Source organism: Rhinolophus sinicus, linkage group LG18 (assembly GCF_036562045.2).
Source record: "Rhinolophus sinicus isolate RSC01 linkage group LG18, ASM3656204v1, whole genome shotgun sequence".
Classification (NCBI taxonomy): domain Eukaryota; kingdom Metazoa; phylum Chordata; class Mammalia; order Chiroptera; family Rhinolophidae; genus Rhinolophus; species Rhinolophus sinicus.
In genome coordinates, this window is record NC_133767.1 from 4,449,293 (window position 1) to 4,473,012 (window position 23,720).

Here is a 23,720-nt window from a genome sequence, read left to right on the forward strand (position 1 = left end):
ATCTGCAAAATGGGGAAAATAATTGTATCTTCCTTTAACAATTAAGTGAAATAATGACTACAAAGGGCATAGCCTGGTATACATTAAGTACTAAATAAAGGCTATAATTTTTATTTCCTTAGGTAAACTGTTTCCCTAATGGCTCTACTGTCCCACACGCAAATAAAGCCTTTTGCTTGATTTGCCACAAGGGCTAAGCATTTGGGGACGGAGAGGATGGGGAGAGAGGGTTTCTAACATCTCAGAGGAATGAAACAGTGACGACCAGACATGATAATACTAGGAAAACCAGCTACAGAACTAGCTATGTGGATTGTGCAACTTAGAGCCTGGCGACAAATGCGGTGGCACTGCTGGGAGCCTGGACTCTTCTTAACAGATGCTCTTGGGCAAGTCCCTTAACTTCGTGCCTCAGCATTTTCATCTGTAAGTGGGGCTGGCAGCACCTGTGTCACAGGACTGCTATGGGAACTAAGTCATTTCATGACAAGCACTCAAAGCGGGATCTGGAACATGGCAATTAATTGATACATATCAACCATTAGTAATTCTACAACTAATTCATCAAGAGCAGAAAAGTGTTTTTAAAAGAAATCCGTATGTGCTACTCTGTGGATAGAGCCACCCCTACAATGTCCAAATGATCTACGCCCCCTCCAGTTGTTCATTAAACCAGATGCCCAGATATGCAGAAATTCCAGGATGAACCATTCAAACTACCACTGTTTGTATAAACCCAGGGACAAAGGGCTGACATGCCGAGCTGGATATTTTGTTCTTGGAGTGCACACGTGTCAGTTGCTGAGAATTTTCTATTTTCAGAGGCTCATGGAAACGAGAGATTCTGCAGACTGCCCGTGAAACCTTATTGTGCCCACGACCCGGTGACGGCGCCGGTCCTGGCATTTCCTGGAATGGTCAAGGAGAGGAAGGTGTTTTTTGGGACATGCTGGGGTTGCGAGCCAGAGCACGTGACTCCACCCACCCAAGCTTGATGGGAAGTACTCAAGAGTAACTCCTGTAACACGGGAGGGGCACAGGATCTAGAACAAGGAACTGGACGTATTAGGGCCCAAGGCCACCCTGTTCCGTCCTCTGCTCCTCCTGCAGCCGCAGTCTCCCTCTGCCCTGCTGCTCTCTGCTAATCTGTTGGGTTTTCCCCCCTTCCTTTGGAGAGCAGCCTTTTCTGCCTCTATCGCCTAGAACCCTAATATCTTCACGTTATTTCAGTGTTCAGTGCCCAGAATGAACTGGCAAGAATGACCAAGTCCAACTCCAAATTCCCAGGAGAGAATCCGACGGGTCCGTTTTGTGCCCCTTGTTCAACCATCACGCTGAAGGTGGGGTCAAAGTCCTGTGTCACAAACATGGCTGTAGAAGCTGACCCCTGTGGGGTGGGGTAGGCCATAGATCCCAGTGTGTAGGCTGGATACAGGCCCTAAAAGGTGTCTGCCCCTAGACTAAAGCAGGAAAAGAGGCCAAATGCATGCAGCAATGGACACTGATTTGGGGCTTCCAGGGACCAGGTGACAAAGATCCACCAGAATCTTCTGGGGCATTAAGCTTGCTGTTGGCCAGTTCCGGCCACTCCCCACCTGTGGTTCCCGGTTTCTACAACTCTGGGAAGGACCAGGCAGCTCTGCAAGCTCACTTGCCCCCCCCCACCCCCCCTGCCCCGAACTCCAAAGGGCCGACCTCTTTGCCTGCACGAATCTTCGTGCACACCCTTCTCTTTGCCTCAAATGCTTTGCCCCGTGTCCCATCCCCCTACCTTTTTGCAAAGCTGGTCCCTCATCATCCTTCAGGGCTCACCTGAAATTCACCCCCACGGAGAGAATGCCCTCTGCAACCTTCTCCACCTGTACACATACCCTTCATGTTCCTTCCATAGAATAATCATGAACTGAATTAAATTCTTACGATAACAACAGCTAAGGCCCACACGATGTTTCCTATGCTCTGGATACACTGTTTCCTCGAACATAAGACCCAGCCGGACCATCAGCTCTAATGCGTCTTTTGGAGCAAAAATTAATATAAGGCCTGGTCTTATGTTATGTTAGGTAAGACCCGGTCTTATGTTATAGTAAAATAAGACCGGGTCTTATACTAAGTTTTGCTCCAAAAGATGCATTAGAGCGGATGGTCCGGCTAGGTCTTATTTTTGGGGAAACATGGTGGTTCTATAAGAGCTTTGCACACAGGAGTTTTATCCATCGACTCGTCTACGCAGCAGGAAGTCTTCCCAAGTCTTGTTTCACAGAGGAAGAGACGGAAGCACGGAGTGGCTGGCTAAGCCGCGGGAGAGCCTCCAGCGAGGGCTCAGCTCCCACGTCTGTGCCTTCAGCCCCTTGCCTCTCTTTGGCCACAATGGCCCACGGCCTGTGGGTTGGGTGATTATCCATTACCTGACTCCTTGCTCAATCATATGCTCGGGAGCTGCACTGGCTGTGCCCACGCTGTACTTCCCTCATTATCCCAATGCCTGGCACTAGGAAGTGACTGCAAAAGGCAGATTATTTTGCACAAACAACATTCAATACTGTTACGTTTCTACGTGTGTGTTTTTTATCATCTGTGGTTGAGATGGGGTCAAAGTCACACGTCACAAACATGGGTGCAGGAGTTGACTGACCCCTGTAGGGTCGTATGACTTATTTGCAAAATGAGTTCATAAATGAAGAAACACATGAAAACAAGGATATATCAGTTCCTTTTAAAAAGAAGGAGCGGGACGCACATGTGCATGATATCAGGGCACCAAGTGAGACGGCTTTTCTAAGACTTTAAGGGGACTCACGTGGGATTCGAGACGGGCGCCTTCTACAAACAGCACCAGGAGAGGACTGAGAGGAGCGTCTCCTCATATGAAAGCTCCCTTCCTCCTTCCTCCCCCCCCTCCCTGTGCTCCTGTTATGTGCAGCCTCAGATCACCAATCTGAGCTGAACGGAACCGCTTCTAAGCCATCAGAGGTGGGAGCAGCTGCCATTTGAAACAGGGAATGTTCCCACAAAGCAGCGACTAGAGACGCGTGAGATGTCCTGAGCTTAGGGCTTAGGCTCAGGGCGCTGATGGTGGCTCCCCGGTCTCCCCGATTGTGTGTAGCAGGAATCACAGAGGCCGGGGGGTGGAGGAAATGGGCAAGGGTCTGGGGAAGGGGCTGTACCTCAAAATAGATCCAGAATCCTATTCCTTCTCATCACTTCCACCATTACCACCTGGTCACCGGCCACCATCATCCCCTGCCTGAATTAGTGCAATGGCTTCCTGATGGTCTCTGTGCTTCCAGTACCTCCTCAGCTCAGGAGACGGAGCCATGCTGTGACAACCTACCTCGGACTGTGCTCCTCTGCTCTGCACCCTCTGGTGGCACCCAAGGCACACACAGCAAAAGCCAAAGTCCCTACAGTGGCCTGCAAGGCCCTTGGATCCAGCCTCATCACCCTGTGACCTCACCCCCTGTCCCTCTCCCTGTCATTCCCCAGCTCTTGTCCCCTAGTGTCCTCGCTGCTCATTAAACACACCAGTAACGGTCCCACCTCCAGGCCTTTGCTTCCGCTACTCCCTCTGCCTATAATGCTCTTCCCCCCCGAAATCTGCTCCCCCAAATCCCTCACCTGCTTGGAGCAGTTGTCAGTGAGGCCAACTTACTCCTTATCGTAGGTAACATCACAGCCTGACACCACTTGCCCCACTGCTCACCCCCATCCCGTTAACCATCGCACTTCCCACTTGCTAACATGCTCTACTGTCTACTTACTTATTTACTGTATTTATTTATGTTACTGTCTGGCTCTCGTGCTCGAATGGAACTCCATGAAGGCATCGTTGCATGCTGTGTGCACTAGTGATTCCCAAGCATCCAGGACAATGCCTAGCACACAATGGACCCTGCGTAAGTCTTTGGACACTGAACGAAGGAAGCGTTGCTGACAACCATTCATTTGCTGAAGGTTTACTGAGCACCTGGAACTGCGCTAAGCACCGTCCCAGGGACTATGTCACTTCACCCTGGCCGCTGAATAGAACTGGAGCCCCTTTGCGTGGCTCGGGAGGCCCCTCACGACCTGGCCCTGCCTCTCTCCACCTCACTCCTGCCCTCTCCTCCTCACTTCAGCCCTGTGGCGGGGGGCCTCCTCTGCTCCCCACACACATGCAGCACAGCCTGGCCTCGGGGGCTTTAGATTTCCTATTTCCTCCACTGGAAACATGTTTTCTTAGAACTCCGCGTGACCTGTTTATCCCTGACTTTATTCGGGCCTCTCAAATGCCACCTCATCAGGATGGTTCTTTGCAAACCACTCTATTCCAAAGAGCACCCCTCTCACTCAGTCTCCTTTCTCTGCCTTCTTATTTTATAGCACTTATTATATTAACATTAAGTTACATATTGACTCATTGGCTTCCTTTCTCTCTTCTCCCACTAGAAATAAGGGCTGAAGGTAACCGTAGCTTGTCGCTGAAGCGCTGGTATCTGGAACAGCACCTGGCCTAGAGCAGGCGTTCAACAGCCCCTGCTGACTGAACAACCCAACAGGTAGGCTCCGTAACCTTAGATGATGGTCTGGAGGCTGAGAGAGGCAGAGTGGCTTTGCCAGGTCATGGAGCTAAAAGAGCTCAGAAAAACGAAGGGACCGGTGACATCCTGAAGCACTGCCCTACAGTCTTTCTTCTAAAGCATCCTAAGAATCAGCTTAGCTCTTACATACGATGGGTGACCGACAAGTTAAAATGAACTCTTGCAAAGTGCAAAGTCATGAGCAATCTTCCTCATTAAAGTCTGGGACACATCCTGGGACATACACTCCTGGAGGGCAGGGATGGTGTGAACTTAGGCAAGTGCCTTGACCTTTCTGAGCCCCCGGTTGCTCATCTCTAATAAGAGCTGATGGAAAAATGAAATGAGTTGATGCCTGCAGTGAGCTAAGCACAGCATCTGGTGCAATAAGGCCGACAAAAGGCTAGTTTCTATTATGACAACTTGTCTGCCTCTCCCCCCATGTGGTACAGGACCTGGCTCACCGTGCGCGCTCCAGAAGTAACTGCTGTGGCTGAGGCCTCTGAAAACCATGCATGAGGGAACGTATTATTGTTCAAACACATCTGCTGCCCACCCCTCATCTTACCCCCCATCAGGGGATTATACGTCTCTGACCCTTTGGCATCAGGCTTGGCCATGTGACTTGTTTGAGTCAGTGGAATTATGAGAAGTGATGTAAGCCTCTTCTTTTCCAGGAAGATGCTTTAAGAGTCATTGTGTGGTTTGCTCTGATCTCATGTCGCATTTGACATGAGACCAGCAACATCCCAGACATGGGCTGCTCCACAGACTGACCCTGGACCCCAGGACTGAAGATAGTTTGAAGCAGAGCTGCATGTGACCTGTGATGGATGTGAAATGTGAGCAGGAAATAAACCTCTCTTGCTCGGAGGCACTGAGATCTGGGGGTCATTTGTTACTGCAGCACATCCATGCCTGTCCTGACTGATACACCATGTCATGTGAATTTAGTGATGGTATCACCTCTCTAGTGTTTTTGACCAACTGCACATACACGAAAAAACAAACAAACAAACAAAAAAACACTATAGATGGAGCAGAATGGTGGGGAGTGATGGGATGGAGCCAGCCCGGGCAGGAGAACCACAAATAGACCAGTACGGCCAGAGGCAAAGTATCAGTGGTGCTGATGGTGGTGTTGGGAATAGTGATGAGGCTGAAGGTGAGTAAATGAAGTAATACTTTTTCTCTGTTTTCCCAAATCCTTAACTTTCATTGTTACTTCTCATATGGTAGTTACAATGATGTCAGTTCTATATTATTTCTCATTGAAAAAGAGCCTGGTGGTAGAAGATACATATGGAATATAAACACATAAAAAACCATGGCGATCTAATCCTATTATGCTCAGCTCGTCCCGGGGGGTCATCACTGTACGGCACGCCATCGATCCTTTATCTGTGCACATTTACACGCGCAGATCTTTTTCTAGCATAAATAAATGGAATCATACCACAGGTGTGCTTCTTCAATTGGCTTTTTTTTTTATCTTAACTTAGCATTTCTTGGCGCTCTCGTGGCACTCCACAGAGGTCTCTCTCATTTTTATAACGGCTTCCTATTATTCCACGATACGGGTGAAATGTAATTTATCGAACTTCCCCACTATTAGTGGACATTTATATCTATTTGAGTTTTTGCCTCCTTCTGTGATTCATGGTTCCAATAGCTCCACTAATGTCAGGCTTTACAACGCGGCGGTATAAATGACCGCATTTTTTTTCCCTCTCACTGAATTTGTAAACGTCTTGTCAACAACAGGACGGGGGAGGGTGTGTGTGTCTTGGCTGGGGATGCCACACGTACGGGCAGCGGTTCCTTCTGGAGGCGGGTACTGTCTGCCTGCGCTCTCTCTGACGGGAGGAGGGAGCTCCCAGAAGAGCGCCTTCCCCGTCTCTGATCCCCCCTCCTGCCCTCCCCTCCTAGACAAAGATTATGGAACTGTCCATAATCACTAAGAAAATTCCAGGTCAAAATGTTTCCTGTCCTTTGGCCCAAGAATCATATTCACGCAGAAATGGAATCCTGATGAATGTTACACTTATGTTTGGGGCATCTCCCTGACCTCTCCTGGAAGCCTACTCTTGATTTATTTATTTTCGGTTTCTGGCTCTTTCCATTTATATCTGTCTCTGTCAATCTCTCTTTTTCTTGGTCTGTGTGTCTGTCTCCTCCTTCTCTCCTCCACCCCAAGATACAGAATTCCGTCCTTGGTAGATAATGATTATGTCCTCGTTAGTCAGCATAAACAACATGCTGGGGGTGAGGGAGTAGAACATAGCAATTCCGGGGAGAGGAGATGAAAACTCATCACTTAGGGTTTTCAGGGTGCCTCACCCCAGACTGCGTGCCCACCAGAACATTCAGTAGGTTCTTGTTGATTCTGAGATGCTGCCCTTACCATGCTGACATTTCCAAAGCCAGTGTTTACGATAAAAAGCTCTTTTTAATACAGTATTTTAAACATCACCGATGGCATTTTATATCTGGAGCCAATTCCTACGAGGAAGAAGGATTCAGTCGCCCCTGCTAAGAGGAGCAGAGTGAAGCCTGAACGCAAATGCAATGCTGGAGGGCACCCAGAAGCCGGCCGGGCTCCCTTCTCTCCAGCCCCTGCCCCTGCTCAGCACGCCTGTAATGACCACTCTTCAGATCCTTTCTTAGGAGATTTGGGCCCCAGCAGCGATGGCAAACCAAGGTGTTAGCAGAGCCAGGCTGCGGCAATCAGCACGTGATCCAAGCTGGGCCCCTGGGATTCTCGGAAGGTCACAGAACCATTAGGAAAGAGGTCCTCCTGGCTGCTAATAAGCCAATAGGATATACAGGTCCAGAGCTGGAGGGGGGCCATCGCCCCCATTGGAGACAAAGCCGACCCAAGGAGTCCGAGTCCAAAGACGGAGAGAGAGGATTTCCAGCGTTATTGTACAGAACACGGCGGTGCCGGAAGCTACACGATTCGGGTTTAAGCCCATTTGCGTGGGGCTTCTGTCCTGTGCAACCAACTCTGCCCTGATGACTACAGCTGCAAATCTGTGCTGACTGGGGGCAGGGCTGAAGCTTAGAAGAGCGAGGGAGATGGGAAAGCCTGGAGCTTGGGAAAGAGGCGAGGGCATGTCAGATGGGAGAGGAGAGACATGGGGTGCTGAGACAGGGATGGCGGGGCGCCACGGAGAAGGACGTTCTCAGCATGGCCTCCAAGGCCCGCCTGGCGGGGCCTGTCTCTCTTCCTCCCCACTGGGCAGCTCCGGCCCTGTGCTCCTGTGCCCCCACCCTTGGACTGCCGTTCAGATGCTGCCCACACCTGGGGACCCCCCTCCCTCAGGGCATTTTCATATGTTGTCTTATTTCTGCTGTGTTCACACCGCACTGCTAGCTAATGCCTCTGTGAGCCCTGAGCTCAAAGACCTTCTCCCAGGGTCCCCCATCCTGACCCCTCCACCAGGCAGCAACCCTGCTACTCTTAGAGCACCATGTATCGCTTCTCCCTAGCACTCTCCCCATCTGAAAGGACACGTGGGCATGTGTGTGCACATGTGTGTGATTCTCTGGTCACTGTTAAGCTCCCCCGGGTGAAATCTTTGTCTCTATCCACAGCCGTACCCCAGCCCCTCGCACATGCCTGGCGCTTTGTGGGTGCTCTGTAAGTATTTGCCAGGCGAAGGAATCACGGTCTCGCTTGGGTTGAGGTTCCCCAGGGCGTGTAACTGATACGAGTTTGGTCTCTGGAGTCAGACTCCTGGGTTCCAAGCCCGTCTAGCTGTGATCTTGGGAAAGTCACTTACACTTGTGAGCCTCAGTTTCCTCACCTGTGAAATGGGGATAACAGAGGTAGGTACCCACTTCCCAGAGATGCTGTCGGGATGACATGAGTGCTTACCTGTGAAGCACTGAGCGCAGGGCCTGGCACAGAGTCACAGAGAATAAAGGTGAGCTCTGCTGTCTCTCACCAGGGCCCCTGGCGCCGCTGCAGCTCACAGTGAAGAAACCAACCTTGTGTGGCCAAAGGACAGACATTCCTCTCTGGGCTCAGGATTGTTTAGGACAATGTGTTCCTTTACGTCCCCATGCCAAACTGAAACAAGAACAAGACCTATACACACCCTGGAAGAATGATGGGGTGCTTTGACTAGGTTGGCAGCCCCCCGAGGCCCCTGGGACCACGGACCAGCCATGTTCACAGAAGCGAGGGTCCAGCGGGACCTCAACTGTAGTACTTCTCGTGCTGTGATGCACTCAAGAAATGTGGGGGTGGGGGGTTAACTGAAAGTGCAGATTCTGATCCGGGAGGTCTGGGCGGGGCCCGAGAATCTGCATTTCCAACAAGCTCCTCCCTGATGCTGCTTCCACTGGCCGGCTCTGCGTGGCGTACCCGGCGGAGGCACACTGGGAAACTGGCTGTCTCCAGTGCCTGCACTGTTAGAGTGGGGGGCTGAGAGGGAAAGAAAACCACCTGCGATGGAAATAAATACGGTGCACCACAATCTCATTAATATCTAAAATTAGATTAACATAATTAAAAATGTAAAAGCTAGATTAAAGCCTGTCAGTCTGAAATGGAGTGCTGAGTTACGCTGTGGCTCTCTTTGCTCTTTCCTAATGGTCTGTGCTGATGGGTATTTCAAAGACTACAGGGCTACACAGTGCTTTTTTTGTGATTTCTAATTATCATCAAACACCTCTGGCCCTACTTTCGAGATGACTTTTCCAGGACGTGACTGCCACGTCTCTGAAAATGTTCACGCGTGCTGAGCCTTGGGCCCCTTCCTCCCACTAACCTCTAGGCTCTTTGGGGTGGAAAAGGAGGCTTACTCACTCTACAAACCATGGGCATGATGACCGGCATCAATATTACTGAGATTTCAGAAGTATCGAAAGAGGTTCAGAGAGGTAAAGTAAGCTGCTCGGGGTAACACAGCTATTTAGCGAAGAGCTGAGATGCTAATCCAGTAGTTCTGTCTGACTTTAAAATGTCCGTCTTCTTTTCATGGCCTCCCTGAAGAACAAACCATCATGGGGCTCCAGTAAAGGAGTGTGAGTGTGTGTGTGTGTGTGTGTGTGTGCGCGCGCGCGGGTAGGGCTACACAGGGGTGGGTACAAACTGACCAGTATTGGTGGGAAATGAGAGCGGATATGTTGGCAGGGGCTGGGCATGGCAGATCTTACATGGACCACACTCTGATGACACTGGGGAGCCACTGATTACTAAGGGAGAGGGAGAAACCATCCTCCTTTGGCTTCTCTCTCAGGGAACAGCCATAGTCTGGGCACGTGTGGGCGAGAGAAGAAATGTCTTGAGGCTGTGACCTTAGGAAGCAAACGCAGCCTGCTGTCTGTGGTACAGCTGCAGGTGAGGGGATCATACTTTCAGGGGTGATGATCTCTTATTTAACAAAGAAAAGACCTTTTTCCTATGATGCGAACAATCTCTTTGTTTTGAAGTTTTAGGAAACATGAAACTCGAAAAGTGAGCAAAAATCTAAACCTGCAATTCTGTCAGTGATAACTCTGTACTTTACTGTACACCCGTCCTGTCATCTGAAATTACACAATCATGATTTTTAGATAAACGAGATCCCAGTCGGCACACTGATTTACTAGCTGCCTTTCCACTGAGCAGTACAGCACGAACAGTGTCTGCATTCATCTCCTAGGGAAGCTAAGGCAAAACACCACAACCTGGGTGGCTGAAAACAACAGACCTGGATTGTCTCAGAGTCTGGAAGTTAGAAGTTGAAAATCAAGGTGTTGGGCAGGCAGGGATGTGCCCCTCTGAAACCTGGGGGAAACCTTCCTTGGTGCTTCCTGGCTTCTGAGGGTTGCTGGCCACCCCGGGAGTTCCTTGGATTGAAGTTACATCACCCCAGGCTCGGCCTCCGTCATCATGTGACCTTCTCCCTGTGTGTCTCTGTCTTCATGTGTCATCTTATGAGGACACCAGTCAGAGGGGACCAGGGCCCCCCCTTACGTTGATATGGCCTCACTGCTACTAATGGCATCTGCAAGGACCCTATTCCCAGGTAAGGGCACATTCTGAGGGATGGGGTGTTACGATTCCAACCTCTCTTTTTTATTTTTTTTCTGGAGGTGGGGGCGTGACATAATCCATATCAGCTCTCCTGCCATTAAATATTATTTTATGGTATCAGTTTTTAGTGGATAAAAATGACTCTATTTTATAGATGTGCACATGTGCAGGGGCCGTGCTCCTTCGCACAAACACACAGCCTGTCCTCGTCCAGCATCTGCAGGGACAGTGGCACCCCGGCAACAGTGGCCTGAAAACACCAAAGCGGCCTCTCCCCGCTTCCTCCCTACGGCCGAAGAACAGTGGACTCTGGGTCTTCGAAAACCAGTTTTTAAACACAGGGGCGAGAACAGAAAGGGAAACCATCACTTGGTCAGAGTCCCACCCCCCCCGCCCCCCACCCCGTGCAGTTTCTGCTGATCCAGACGCGTGACCACATTTTGGAACGTACACAGTGACAAGTAGCCATGCATCAGCTACACAGCGGAATCCAACTATTGTTTCATTCAACCTGCTTTACGAGCGTAGGCGAAAACTTTCCAGCCCCCGTGTCTTAGGATGTTACCGGTGAGCTCAAAGGATGTTGTGCAAGACGAAACACCAAGTTTGTTTGTTTGTCTGAAATCCCAGAACCCCCCGTTTCTGAGCAGGGAGCTTTGGAAGCACATCTTGACACATACTTAGAGCAACAGTACTTGAAGTGTGGCCTGTGAGGGTTGTAAAAAGGTTTTCATGGATAAGCCCTCATTTGAGTCCGCAAATAACCCAGCCCAGTAGGGCAGGGGGCTGTTCCGGGAGGCTCTGGGCATGCCCAGACCGGGTCCGTGTACAACCACCACCAGCGTGGGCAGCTCAGCACTGAGACGCAATCTTACTTAATCTCCCCGCCCCCCAAACATGGTGCCTTGCTGGCTCCCGCTCACACAGGCTGCTGAGCTCACTGGCGCCTGATTCTTCCTCCCCGTGAGCTCATTTGGTTCGACAAGGGCAGTTTATCTCCATCTCAAAATGGACGAGACAGCATAGACCCGAGGAAGCGCTGTCCTTTGCTCTATTCCTCATGACAGGCAAAGGTTTTCAGTGGCGAGGCGTGCTGGGTGGCACGTAAGCTGAAAATAGGGGTATTATTTAAAGATCTGTTAGATCCAGGTGGTGAGTGCCCAGCCCCTTGAGAAGGGGGGACCTTTACTGAGGTCCAGAGCTCCCCGAAGTGTTCCCGGAAGCTCTTTAGGGGGATGGGTGTAGGAACTATCTTTCGAACACGTGCCTTTTTCTGGGCGTCAGCCTACATCACTCCTCATGAGAATACGTGAGGTCCTTGTGACCCAGAAATAAACCAAAACCAAAAACAACGCACATTGTTTCATATTCGCATGGCAGGCTTTCTGGAAACCACTGTGGCTTTCTATTGAGAAAAGTCTATTGCCTTTGGGTGTTGGGCTGGCGGTAGACCAAGCACCTACTGAGAACTCCAACGCATGCGCCCCCCAGGAGCTGAAGAAACACAGGTGGGGAAGAGAATGCTTTGTGGAGGGGAGCTCCGTCCGCTGGTCCGAGGAGGAAATGCACGGATGGGGCCAGAGGTCTGCACTGTCCATTAGCCAAATACCGTGAGCCAGCACCCAGGGTCTATGCCTCCCAACATGCCAGGGAACCCTCCCTTCTCGTCTCTGCCGAGGGCACCTTGGTCCAGCCTCCAGGGCCAGGCTCACTGGTCTCCCTACACGTACTCTCGGCCCCTGCTCTCCACTGGTCTCATACTAACCCTGCCTGCCTCTCTCTTGAAGCCCTCCAGGAGCGTCCACAGGATATAAGCTCCCTGGTCTGAAACGCAGACCCTCAATAAACATCTGCTGGGAAGCACAGGATGGGAAGTGGGCAGGGTTCTCCTTAAAACTGACGCTCCCTGGACCCAGCTTCCTCGGGGGAGGCCTGGAGCAGAGAGACCAGGGTCGGAATGTTCCAGGGAAACGCCACCGCCCTCCCAAGCATGAGCGGCACATTTCACCCCACTTAGTCCTGAAAGATGCTACTGCCGGTGAGGGCAATGCCGTCAGGCCCTAATTAGCTCCCTGATTATTCACAATTGAAGATCTCATGGTTAACGGATGGTGTTCACCACAAAAGCCTGCAGGAGAACCGGGCCATTTGGCGCTACTGGGCTCCCCGGAAGGCAGATCGATTTCCATTTGTTTAAAAATAACAAATAAACAACGCGGAGCCGCTTGCAAGGTTTGGGTTCTTCCTTTTCTAAAATTTTGGGGAAAGGAAGCAGCTTGAAATTGCCAGTTAGGGGAAGACAGGCAGAGCGTACTCCCGGCTCAATCGGATTCCCCTATAATCAGAGCTAATAACTGTATTTTTCTACTATTAAACATTTCTGTTATTTTAAAGCGTCTAGTTAGCAAGCTAGTGAAACCTCGTGGGGGCTGACCACGGAGACGCCGCCGCTGAAATACAGCACGGAAGCCCATTTTCGCCCACTTTGTTCTAATTTTATCACAGGCCGACAGGCGACCCCCTGACACTTGTGGGGAGAGATACTGGACGGGTGAGATTTCTTCAGAAATGCTTACCTCTCCATGGAACACAAAGGCAACCGGATTTCCTTAGGATCATGAATTTAAAAGGCTTCTCAGCCTCTATTCACTCTTCATCTGGGCTTTTCCCTGACCTATGCTACTCCCTGGATGTCTGAAAATGCCCCTTTCCCAGGCAAATCCTTCAATGACTTCCCACTGCCATTAAGCTATGCCTAAACCACCCAGGTGGCTCGCACACTGGCCAGACTCCACTCCCCATGTCTCATGCCCCCAGTAGGGGGAATTATTATCTGCATGTAGCAGAACGGTCAGAGTTACAGACTCTGGGAGCCGGGATGCCTGCTTCCAATTCCAGGTCTACCACATATCAGCTGTGTGGCTTTGGGCAAATCAGTTGACCTCTCTGGGCCAAGGGTACCGCATCCATAACATGGGCATAACAGAAGCATTTGCTTTGTAAGGGAGCCGTGAGTGTTAAGTGCGTGAACAGAGCGTGAACAGAGTGTACAGTGCTTCGAGCAGCGGCTGGCGGCTGCTGGGTGCCCCACGAGGTTAGGCGTGAGCACAGTTGCTCTAATACGCCTTTTGTCTCTTCGCACACATTGCTTCCTGCTTCTGGATCACTCTTCCTGCCCCGACCCCGAATCCTCTTGTCTGACTCACCTTTCGGTTTTCAGCTTAGACATTACCTCTTCCTGGAATCCCTCCAGAGCCCGAATCTGTGGATTAGGTGTTTTTCTCTAGTTCCAACAGTACCCTCACCTTCCCTCCATCACAGATGTCACCCCCGGTGTATGTTCACTGCCTGTTTATGTGTGTCTGTCTTACTCACTCTATACCAGGGTTTCTCAGGCTCGACACTAAGGACATTTGGGGTCACGTCATTCTGCGCTGCTAGGGGCTCCCTGGTGCATTGTGGGATGTGTGGCAGCTTCCCTGGCCTCCACCCACCAGATGCCAGCTGCGTCCCTCCCACTCTGTCCCAGTTCTGTCAACCAGAAATGTCCCTAGACATCATGCAGTGTCCCGAGTGGGGGCAGGTGTGCGACTCTCCCTGGTGGAAACCACTGCACTGGACTCTAAGCTCTGGGAGGAGAGGAACTGCGTGGGTCATTCTCACCTGAACCCTTAGCATCCCGAATAGCACCAAGTACTTATTTGGTCCTGAGTAAGTGTCTGCGGAACGGAGGAATGCAGGTTCCAGGCTGAATAGCATAGCACCCCCACCCCCACCCCCACCCCCCGGCTAAGGTCAGGGGACCTGAGCTGTCTTCCCGGGTGAAACCTTTCGGAACTTGCATTAACTCTTTCAGCCCAGCAGAGGGCCATGTGCAGTGCCGAGAAGGTACGGCTTGTTATCATTTCTGGGCACAGGGCACGTGGAGGCACAGACCACACACACAGGTAGGAGGAAGTGGCCTGGACTTTCCTCCCAAGCTCTACTTGGAAACATGCCCAGGTCAGAGTAAGAAGCACCAGAAGTGATGCTATAAGGCTGTCTTCCGTGCAGTGACCAAGGGACAGCAGAGAGGATGGCCAAAGCCTAACCAGGACTCTCTTATTTGACCCGCTGGTTTTAAAGGCCACGTCGTGAATATTTTAACAACTATTTCTGAAACCCTCCGCGTGTCTGGGTCCGTGAAAGCCTTTTCCGCTGAGCTCACGGAGGAATGGCTGTGAAGTCAGCCACACCTGTGTGTTTCTGAAGACACCACTTCCCTCTTCTGGACCTCAGATCTTAAATAGGGGTAATGAAACTTTCTGTCTGAATTGCAGTGGGGGTCAACCTAAGTCAATGGGGGAAACGCCAGCACAAGAGCAGCTCAAAAACTCAGTGGTTCTCAAAGTGTGTTCCCTGGACCAGTGGTATCACCTGGAAACCTGTGAGACATACAAATTCTGCAGTTCTACCCAGACACGCAGAATCAAACACCCTGGAGGCAGACGACTTCCCCTCTCTGAGCCTCAATTTTCTTATTTGTGAAACTAAAATCATAGAGACTTAAGAATTAAACGAGATATGCCTGCAAACTACTCAGCACAGTGTCTGGCATGTAATAATAGCTCAATAAATGAATAATGATAAAAATACTGTCGCTATTGCAATCCTTCTTATCTTCCAAGCTCCCTGCTCCGTGCAAGCCTCCAAAGGAAGCTGTCGTTAAAACTCTTGCTGGACTTTGCAAAATGCCATACTTTGGCTGAGGCTGCTCCTTGCGGGTCACAACATGATGCTTCGGCCAGCTTTATTTATAACTCATCCTGAGAGACGCCACCACTCAGAGCAATACAGCTATTTATTGCAAGGTCCATTAGGGGTTGTGATCTATCTAAGTCTCTAGCTGTCAGAAAGGCCGGCTTTCCCACCACCCATCGGAAACAAGTAGGTGGGTTTGGGGCAGGTAAAGCAAACAAACAAACAAACAAACAAACAAACCTCAAAATAAAACAAACAAAGATAGACAGAACTTGAAAAAATATTTGACTTATGGCTAGAGGAAATGTAAAAGGTGCTGAGGGAACAAACAGAGTCAGGTCTGAATGGCCTTGTCGTAGTGGCAGAGAAATTTCTAGATGAATCAACCAAGGCAGAGGACCGTCTAATGTCTGTGGGCATTCTGATGGGAGCTGGCAGAGTGAGCTGGATTTTTAAGGTGGGAAGAGGAAGGTGGATTGAAATTTCCTTCATGCATTGCAAGTTTCAATAATCAGAGAAGTGAAAGACTCTCTCAGCTGGAAAGCGTTCGCCTTCAGTGAAACCGGGCTCTACTTTCTCGTCTCTTGCAAGGGGCTTTCTCTTGCTCATGTCTCATGAGCCTCTTCCACTGGCCACTCACCCATCGCAGAGACACTCACACCCACCTACACTCATTGGGACATTGTACACACACCGGTTCACCTCAAGTGCACATCTTTGGGGTGTGGGAGGAAACCAGAGCACCCCAAGAAAACCCACACAAACCAGGGAGACCGTGCAAACCATACAGACAGCGGCCCCAGCCAGAAATCTTTTTTTTTTCTTCTAATCAACTTTATAACGTTGAATGAAATGTTTTTCAAGCACCGGCTGTAATTCAATTAAAAATGGGCGAAGGACCTGAATGGGCATTTTTCCAAAAAACAATATTCAAAGGGCCAACAGGTACATGAAAAGATGCTCAACGTCACTCATCATCAGGGAAATGCAAATCCAAACCACAGTGAGGTACCACCCTACACCTGTTTGAAGGACTAGCCTCAAAAACACAAGAGGTAACAAGTGTTGGCGAGGATGTGGAGAAAAGGGAACCCTTGTGCAATGTCGGTGGGAACGTAAATTGGTGCAGCCACTATGGAAAACAATATGGAAGTTCCTCAAAAAATGAAAAAAATAGAAGGACATTCTGACCCAGCAATTCCACTTCTGGGTAAATATCCAAAGGAAACGAAATCAATATCTCAGAGGGATATCTGCCCGCCCTGTTCACTGCCGCGTTATTCATAATAGCTCAGACACGGAAACAACCTACACACCCACATGGGTGGATGAATGGGTAAATGAAAAATGTGATACATACACAATGGAATATTATGCTGCCTTAAAGAGAAGGAAATGCTGCCATTTGTGACAACATGGATGAATCTTGAGGGTTTCATGCTAAGTGAAATAAGTCAGGGAAAGACAAATACCATGTGATTTTACTTTTATCTAGAGTCTAAAATAACCAAACTCGCAGAAGCAGAGAACAGATTGGTGGTTCTCGGAGGTGACGGCCATAGGAAATGGTGAAGGTGATCAAAATGACAGTCTCCCAGTTATAAGATGGTAAGTTCTGGGGATGTACTCGTAATATACAGCTAACAGTCCTGTAGTGCACACGTGCAAGTTGCTAAGAGAGTAGATCTTAAAAGTTCTCATCACAGACACACAAACATTGTAACTATGTGAGGTGATGGATGTGTCAGCTAAACTTACTGTGGTGATCGTTTCACAGTATCTACATATATCCAGTGATTACATGATACGCAGTAAACTTACACAATGCTATACATCAGTTACATCTCAATAAAGCCGGGGAAAATAAACAGAATTCTAGGAAAATATATTATTCTTAAGGGGTGCATGCCAAAGTGCTATGATATATGCACTTGACTTGCAAATAGTTTAGAAAAACATCTGTGCCACTCGGATCCGACCTTCCTTCTTCTCCAGCACACCTGGAACTTCCCTTACTCAGAATCTGGACCGCGATCCTTCTCTCTGGAACTTTCCTCCCTCTGCTGCCCCTTCTCACTGTATGGGTCACCTCTCAAAGAGCTGTAGTAACAAGCTGTCTTTCGATCATCCTTTCTCTTGGTACCGTTTTCCCTTCTCTGTGCCTCTTCTTCCTCATTTGTAAACAAGGATGACAGCTGTTGCGGATCTTCTCTGTCTGCCCATCCTTTTCCAGCCTCCTCTATGCTCCCTTCAGCCGACCAAGGGTCTCCCCATGTCCTCTGGCAGCAGGAGAGGAGATCAAGCCATTTTCCCACCCAGCTCCCTGCCTGCTCGGTGGCAGCTCTGTCCCCAATGGGCAGCCACGCCTGAGCTCCAGAAACCACCGCCCACCATGCCCTTTCAGCACCAGGGGGGTCACTGCCCTCTGATGTCACTGTTGCTAGCCCCCGAGGCCTCGTCACCCCTGGTTGTTTCCATCAGCCCTGCCCACACCTCTGTAAGTACTCCCCTCATTGCCCTCACTTGAGTTACCCCCTGGAGTGTGCCATCCGCTTCCTGCCAGGATTCTGACCCATGCAAAAATAGCATCAATCTCATAGGGCTGTTGTGAGAATTAAATTAGTTTTAGTGCAGGACACGTAATAAGTGCTAAGGCTACTATTTGTTGTTGTTCTTATTATTAGCTATTGTTTTCCTTCCTCTGATCCTGCACATTTTGCACTTACGTGTGTGCTAACTGTTTGGTACCTTTCTCTGCAGGGAGCCTACAGCTGGCATGAAAAGTCCACGTCCTCATCTGTCTGTTCACTCTTTGAGGACCTGATGCCTGGTGAGCACGGACCTCAAAGGACATCTGATGAATGAATGAATGAGGGCTGGTTTTCACTTTCAAAGCACTTTTATATGCTATGTTGACATGTGTGATATCGCTGATCTTAGAACCATTTTGTCTTATAAAGACAGCAATTTCCTAAGGTTTTTACCTATTCCTTCATCCCCTTTGATCCTGGGGAGCTAGCAAGATGAAGAAAATAATCACTATTTTATAAATAATGAAACAAGAGGAGAACAAAAGGAAAAGTAGGGGGAAACCGCTAACTGCGAACTGCTCTGTGCCCAGACTCTGTTAGGCATTTGAGGGACGCAATTTAATCTGCCCACTGATTCTCATAATGACATCATTATCCCCTAGTGGAGAATCTGGCGGAGAGAGGTTCGAGGACCTGCCCGGGATGCTGGACCTGGTGGCTGGCAGAACTGGAAAATAATCCTGGTGGGTTCGACTCTCAATTGTGTGCTTTCCCACACAGTGATTCTCTCATGATATGCCCTAGACAGAAACCCTGATACATGCGCACTGGGAAATGTATACAAAGTATCAGGTTGTAATAGCGAAAACAAATAGTAACAACGCCAACTGTCTATCAGTGGGAGAAAGGATGGACAACCTGGAACCCTGAGACACTGAAACAGTATCCGGCAGTTAACTCAATGAACGTGAGGTATCGTATCACCTATAATGCGGAGGGGAAACCAAGTGTGGATGGAAGAATCGACTGCCAAAGAATCCACTGATACAATATTTTATGTCAAGGTTGAACTATATTCCAAACATAACATGTACCCTTTAAGGATACAAATGTGGAACAGAAATGTTCAAAGTCAAGGGATCGTTAGCACCAAATTCAAGGTTGTGGTTGGAGGGTGGGGATGAGGTAGGATGACGTTGCAGGAGAACAAGCAGGGCTCTCATGGTTCCTGTGATATCTTCCTTTAGCGAGGTGGGTGTTTCGTTACATTATTTATACTTTTTTTTTTTTTTCCTAGAGGAAATACTTAAAAAAAAAGTGCTGCTTTGCCTAAGGTCACCCAGCTAGTTAAAGATGAAGCAGGACAAGAATATATGCCTCCTGACTCCTAGTCCGGTGCTCTTTCCCCTACAGCAAGCTGTACAAAAAGCAGGTAATTACCCCCCCGGTACAACGTGGGGAAGAGGTGACATGCAAAGTGACCCTCATCTCCATCCCTTTCCTCCCTTGTTTACTGTCTTACTGTCACCCTTGACTCCTTCTTTCAAGTTGTGCAGGTAGCCCCATATCCCACACTATGGTTTGGTTTCTGTATGGCTTCAGTGCAAGAAAGAGACATTTCCTTTCATAGACAGAATCAGGAAGTCTCAAAAAGACCAGGGAAAAATACACATCGTGTCAAGAGCTGTCCTGGAGGCTCTCTGGTTTGCCTACTCAGTGGCCCTTCTGTTCTGGCAGAGACTCCCTCCTATGACAGAGACAGACAAAGTGGTCACTTGCGTTATCAGTCTCCCTAGGGGATGGCCAGTGACCCAATCCCCATAAAGAGGAAATCTGGTTGCCGTAGACCCCAAAGGTATCTAAGGGATTTGGGGAAATACACCCACTGCTGGCAAAAAACAAAAAAACAAAAACAAACAAACAAACAAAAAAAACGTGTTTGTGTGTGGATACAAGGAGGCCTTCTTCTTCTCTGCACATGGCAGGTAAGGATGTGATGTTCGGCGCTGTGGCAGCCAATTTGTGACCATGAGGAAAGGCCAAGAGAATCACAGAGGAGCAACTGTTGAGCTGCTGAGTGAGCTCAGGCATCACCGACCTCTGGATCATTTCAGTTCAAGAAAACTAACCCGTAGTGTCAATGGGCTTTGACTCCCGAGTTCTATTACCAGCAAACCTAAGCACATTGTGACTAATCTGAGGAAAGAAAGATAAGCAGGCCTTTTGTCCAGGTGCAAATCATCTGGACCCATGTACTTGGATGTGACCTGTTAAAAAACTTATAAACTCCTCTGCATAGGTTGCCCATGGCTCCTTTTTGCTCTCGGGATGAGAATCGTCCTTAACAGGGGCCTCCTGGTCTGGCTGGAGTGGGTCCCTCCCTATTTCCAGACTCACCTTAGGCTTCTTTCTACCGCGCGTCCCGCAATGCTCCAGTCGCATGTTTTTTTCACTTTCTCCCATTTGGCAAGCCCCTCTCGACGCATGAGCTTGTCTCTCTGCCCGAAATGCTGTTTTCCTATCCCTTTACCAGGCTAACTGATTCTAAATCTTCAGCGATCCCCTGAAGCAGGGATCCTTCACAGAAACCCTCCCCATGACTCGCTCTCACGCTTTCCTGTTTTCCCTTCAGAGCTCTGTAGTTACTGATTTTTTCTACGCATGCGTGTTTCTTCAACCTCCATCTCCACCGAGAGAATTCAAGCTACCCAGAGTAGACATGGGCCTTCCATAGCTCTGTACCCAGCTTACCGTATATTGTGCCCTGTCTTCTGAAGTGAAGATCTGAGCAGACCCCACTCATTCTCAAAACTGCCGAAGGTAAGAAACAGTAACTAGAGCTTTCATGGTGCCTTCTCATTGCCGCCAGTGAAAGTTCATGTCCTTCTCCTGGCATTCAAAGCTATCTGTAATTCATCCCTTTGTTCATTCATTCAAAAAATATTTATTGAGCACGTACTATATTCCAGGCACTGTACTGGGAACAACCTGCCTTTCCTCCTGTATCTTCTCTCCGCTCCTCGCTCTGTCATCTGCCGTCATCTCCAGTCTCACCTCTCGATTGCTTCTCTCAACCACAAACTGAATACTATTCTTTCCGTGGTTTGGCCCAAACTCTCTCTTTTGCCTAAAATACCTTCCCACTCTGTATCCACCCAGCAACTCCTGACCCATCGTTTCAATCGCACCTTCAATCTTTTGTTCCAAAGTATGTGGTCAGCACCTTCTAAGTGTCTCCCTGTCTCTGGCATCAGATCGTGTGCGGCTTCACTGCTCCCACACGACGACTCATGCAGAGTCCGCGCACATACTGTGCTGAGCTGTGGGAAGGGGGAAAGAGCCTGCATAGACACTTACAGCTTCTTTTGGCTCCAAAGGCATAAAGTACCTGAGCCAACAGTCTCCAAACAGTTTGGATCATGGACACCTCCCTCCAAGAAAATGAACAGACACCCCATTATTAGAACCATCACAAACAAATTATGTTATACAATATACTCGCCAAATGACCGTGCACATACAAGAAAGAGCTACTAAAAAGCATGAGAAAAAAATGCAAAGATAAACAGAAATCTGAATGTTTCCATCCAGCACCCCAATCGTCGCGTAGCCCATCCCCGTTTAGGAGACTGTGACTTCCGAAGATGGCTGCTCTTTCTCGTTCACGTGGAGTGGCTGTGAGTTGCTTTTCAGGAAAGGCAAGGCATTTTGGCTGCAATGACAGAGAAGTATTTGGCCTGCGGCTTCTCCTACCTGTTTCTTCCCAGGACCCTGGCATCTCTGTCCTCTGGGTTCCTTGAATCTGGCTCCAGCCAGAGGACAGGCCCTGGGAGCTGAAGGATTGATTTTTGTCCTCTTTCTCGCCTCATCCACCCTGGGAGGAAGCAGCAGCAGAATGGAGCCAGGCAGCATGTGGGAGGGGGCCCTGAAGGTGCCAGGAGCTTATCTTGCTGGGGCTTTTGCTGCGCGTGAAGCAGAAAGTTCCCCTTCTCAGAATAGGTGGGGGATTTCTGTGAATGGCTCATGCTTTGGATAAAGCATGCCTGGCCAGGAGACGTGTCCGGATACTGTTTCCATTTGCTCTATCACAACAACTTATCACAACAATTTACAAAGAGCCGCACAGTCTCTCCTCAGCCCACTCCCGCCTCATGTGCTAAACGAGATCCAGCTGCTTCCCCAGGCAGCTCTGCGGCGAGCAGCTCCTCTGGAACCTGCCCAGCCTGTGAGCCTGAGGCCTGGGGTTTCGGCAAATCCTGCCAGGTGCCCCCTTGGAGGAACCAGGGGCTTGGGCATTAAGCCACCAGATGCCCTCTACTTGCTTCCCCGCCTGGGCCCTGCGTGCCATTTGGGGTCACCAACCATCCCAGTTTGCCTGGGACCTTCCCAGTTCTAGCACCGAACAGCCCATATTCTGAGAAAACCCTCAGTCCATGAAGGGCCAACTATGCAATTTGTGGGACCTGATGCCAAATGAAAGTGCAGGGCTCTTGTTCAAAAATTACTAAGAAAGAATTTTAAGACTGAGACAGCAGAGCAAGCGTGGTGTCCCTCTGAGCGTGGGGCCCTGTGTGACCGTACAGGTTGTGTGCTCAGCACGCCAGCTCTGGTCCCAGGCAAAGCGAGACTGCTGGTTACCCTATTTCCCATGCAGAGATCCAGAAAAGAGAACGTATTGTTACAGCCATAAGGTTGTTAGTTTCTCCTAGCAACATATGCTACTGAGGCAACAGAACTCACTCCCACTTTCCACCCATCCTCCCACTGCCAGAACTTTCTAAAACACAAAATCACGCCACTCCCCAAATTAAAGCCTGTTAACACCCCCCTGGCCGTCTGGAATTGTCTCAAATGTGAATAATAACAATACGAAAATTGCCAACTCCTGCTAGTGACTTACATTATTTTTACTATACCACTGTTTAAATATGCACCAACATAAAACTCAGCATAAATTTTGTATGCTAATAGCTCTTATTCAACAATAAAGCCACAATTATAATTTTTTTTAAGTAAGACTTTAGAACCAACAAAAAGCAAATTAACATGAATTTAATGGGATGGGTGAGGTTGTTTTGCCAAACCTGAAGCGCCCCTGGCAGAGGGCTGACGGCTCGGGTTGGCTGCTGTGATGTAGGCTTTCTCACGGACACTCTGCTTTGTGGGTTGGTACCAGGACAGCTTAGTTCTCTCCCATCACTTTCCTTCCTCTGAACAAGTCGGGATAGTTCTGTTTGAACACCACGCTCTGACACGACTGGAAGCCCCCTTGCTACAAAGCCACCCTTTATGGCTCAAACTCACCTCTGTGCTTTTCCCAGTAGGATGACAATACAATGAAAGACGAGCTAATTGGTGCCAAAGGGATCGTAAATATTAATGCAAATATGGGCAAGGTAATCCCACTGCAATGCCAGGTTATAAGTGGGCCACTCAGAGGACCCCAAAAATGCCTATATTAATTTTAAAATTATGATTGAAATAATAATTAGCATTTACTGAACAAGCTGTATGCTAAGTACTTGCCATGTAATAACGTATTTAATCCTCACAACTCTGTAAAGCAGCCCATATTACAGATGAGAAAAATGAGGCTCCGAGAGGGAATGTTCACGCCTCCTGAATCATCACAGCAGACGGTTTACCAGGAAAATCCCCCCATGAAGTCCCAGACCTCTGACCGGGCAGGAGGGACCGCGAGGGGCTCCTGGGCTCCAGGCTGGGGGCACTGCACACAGAATACAGTCCAAACCCCTGAACGTGCCCATAAAGCACCACGTCGTCTTGCCCGCTGACCTGCCCATCCTGTCTCCTGCTGCTCCCATCTCATCGCGTATCTTTCCTGCTGGGCTAGCGAAACTC

At 49.3% G+C, this 23,720-nt stretch overlaps 1 protein-coding gene across 1 annotated transcript in view; it reads right to left on the reverse strand.

The window, feature by feature from the left end:
• Window positions 1-21,785, reverse strand: part of XYLT1 (xylosyltransferase 1) — a 335,332-nt gene extending 313,547 nt beyond the window's left edge. Inside the window, exon 1 of the mRNA XM_074322544.1 lies at window positions 21,612-21,785. Within this exon, the coding sequence (XP_074178645.1) occupies window positions 21,612-21,770 (159 nt within the window). The 5' untranslated portion in view covers window positions 21,771-21,785. The remainder of the gene's footprint in view (window positions 1-21,611) is intronic.
• Between the last annotated feature and the right edge of the window lie 1,935 nt (window positions 21,786-23,720).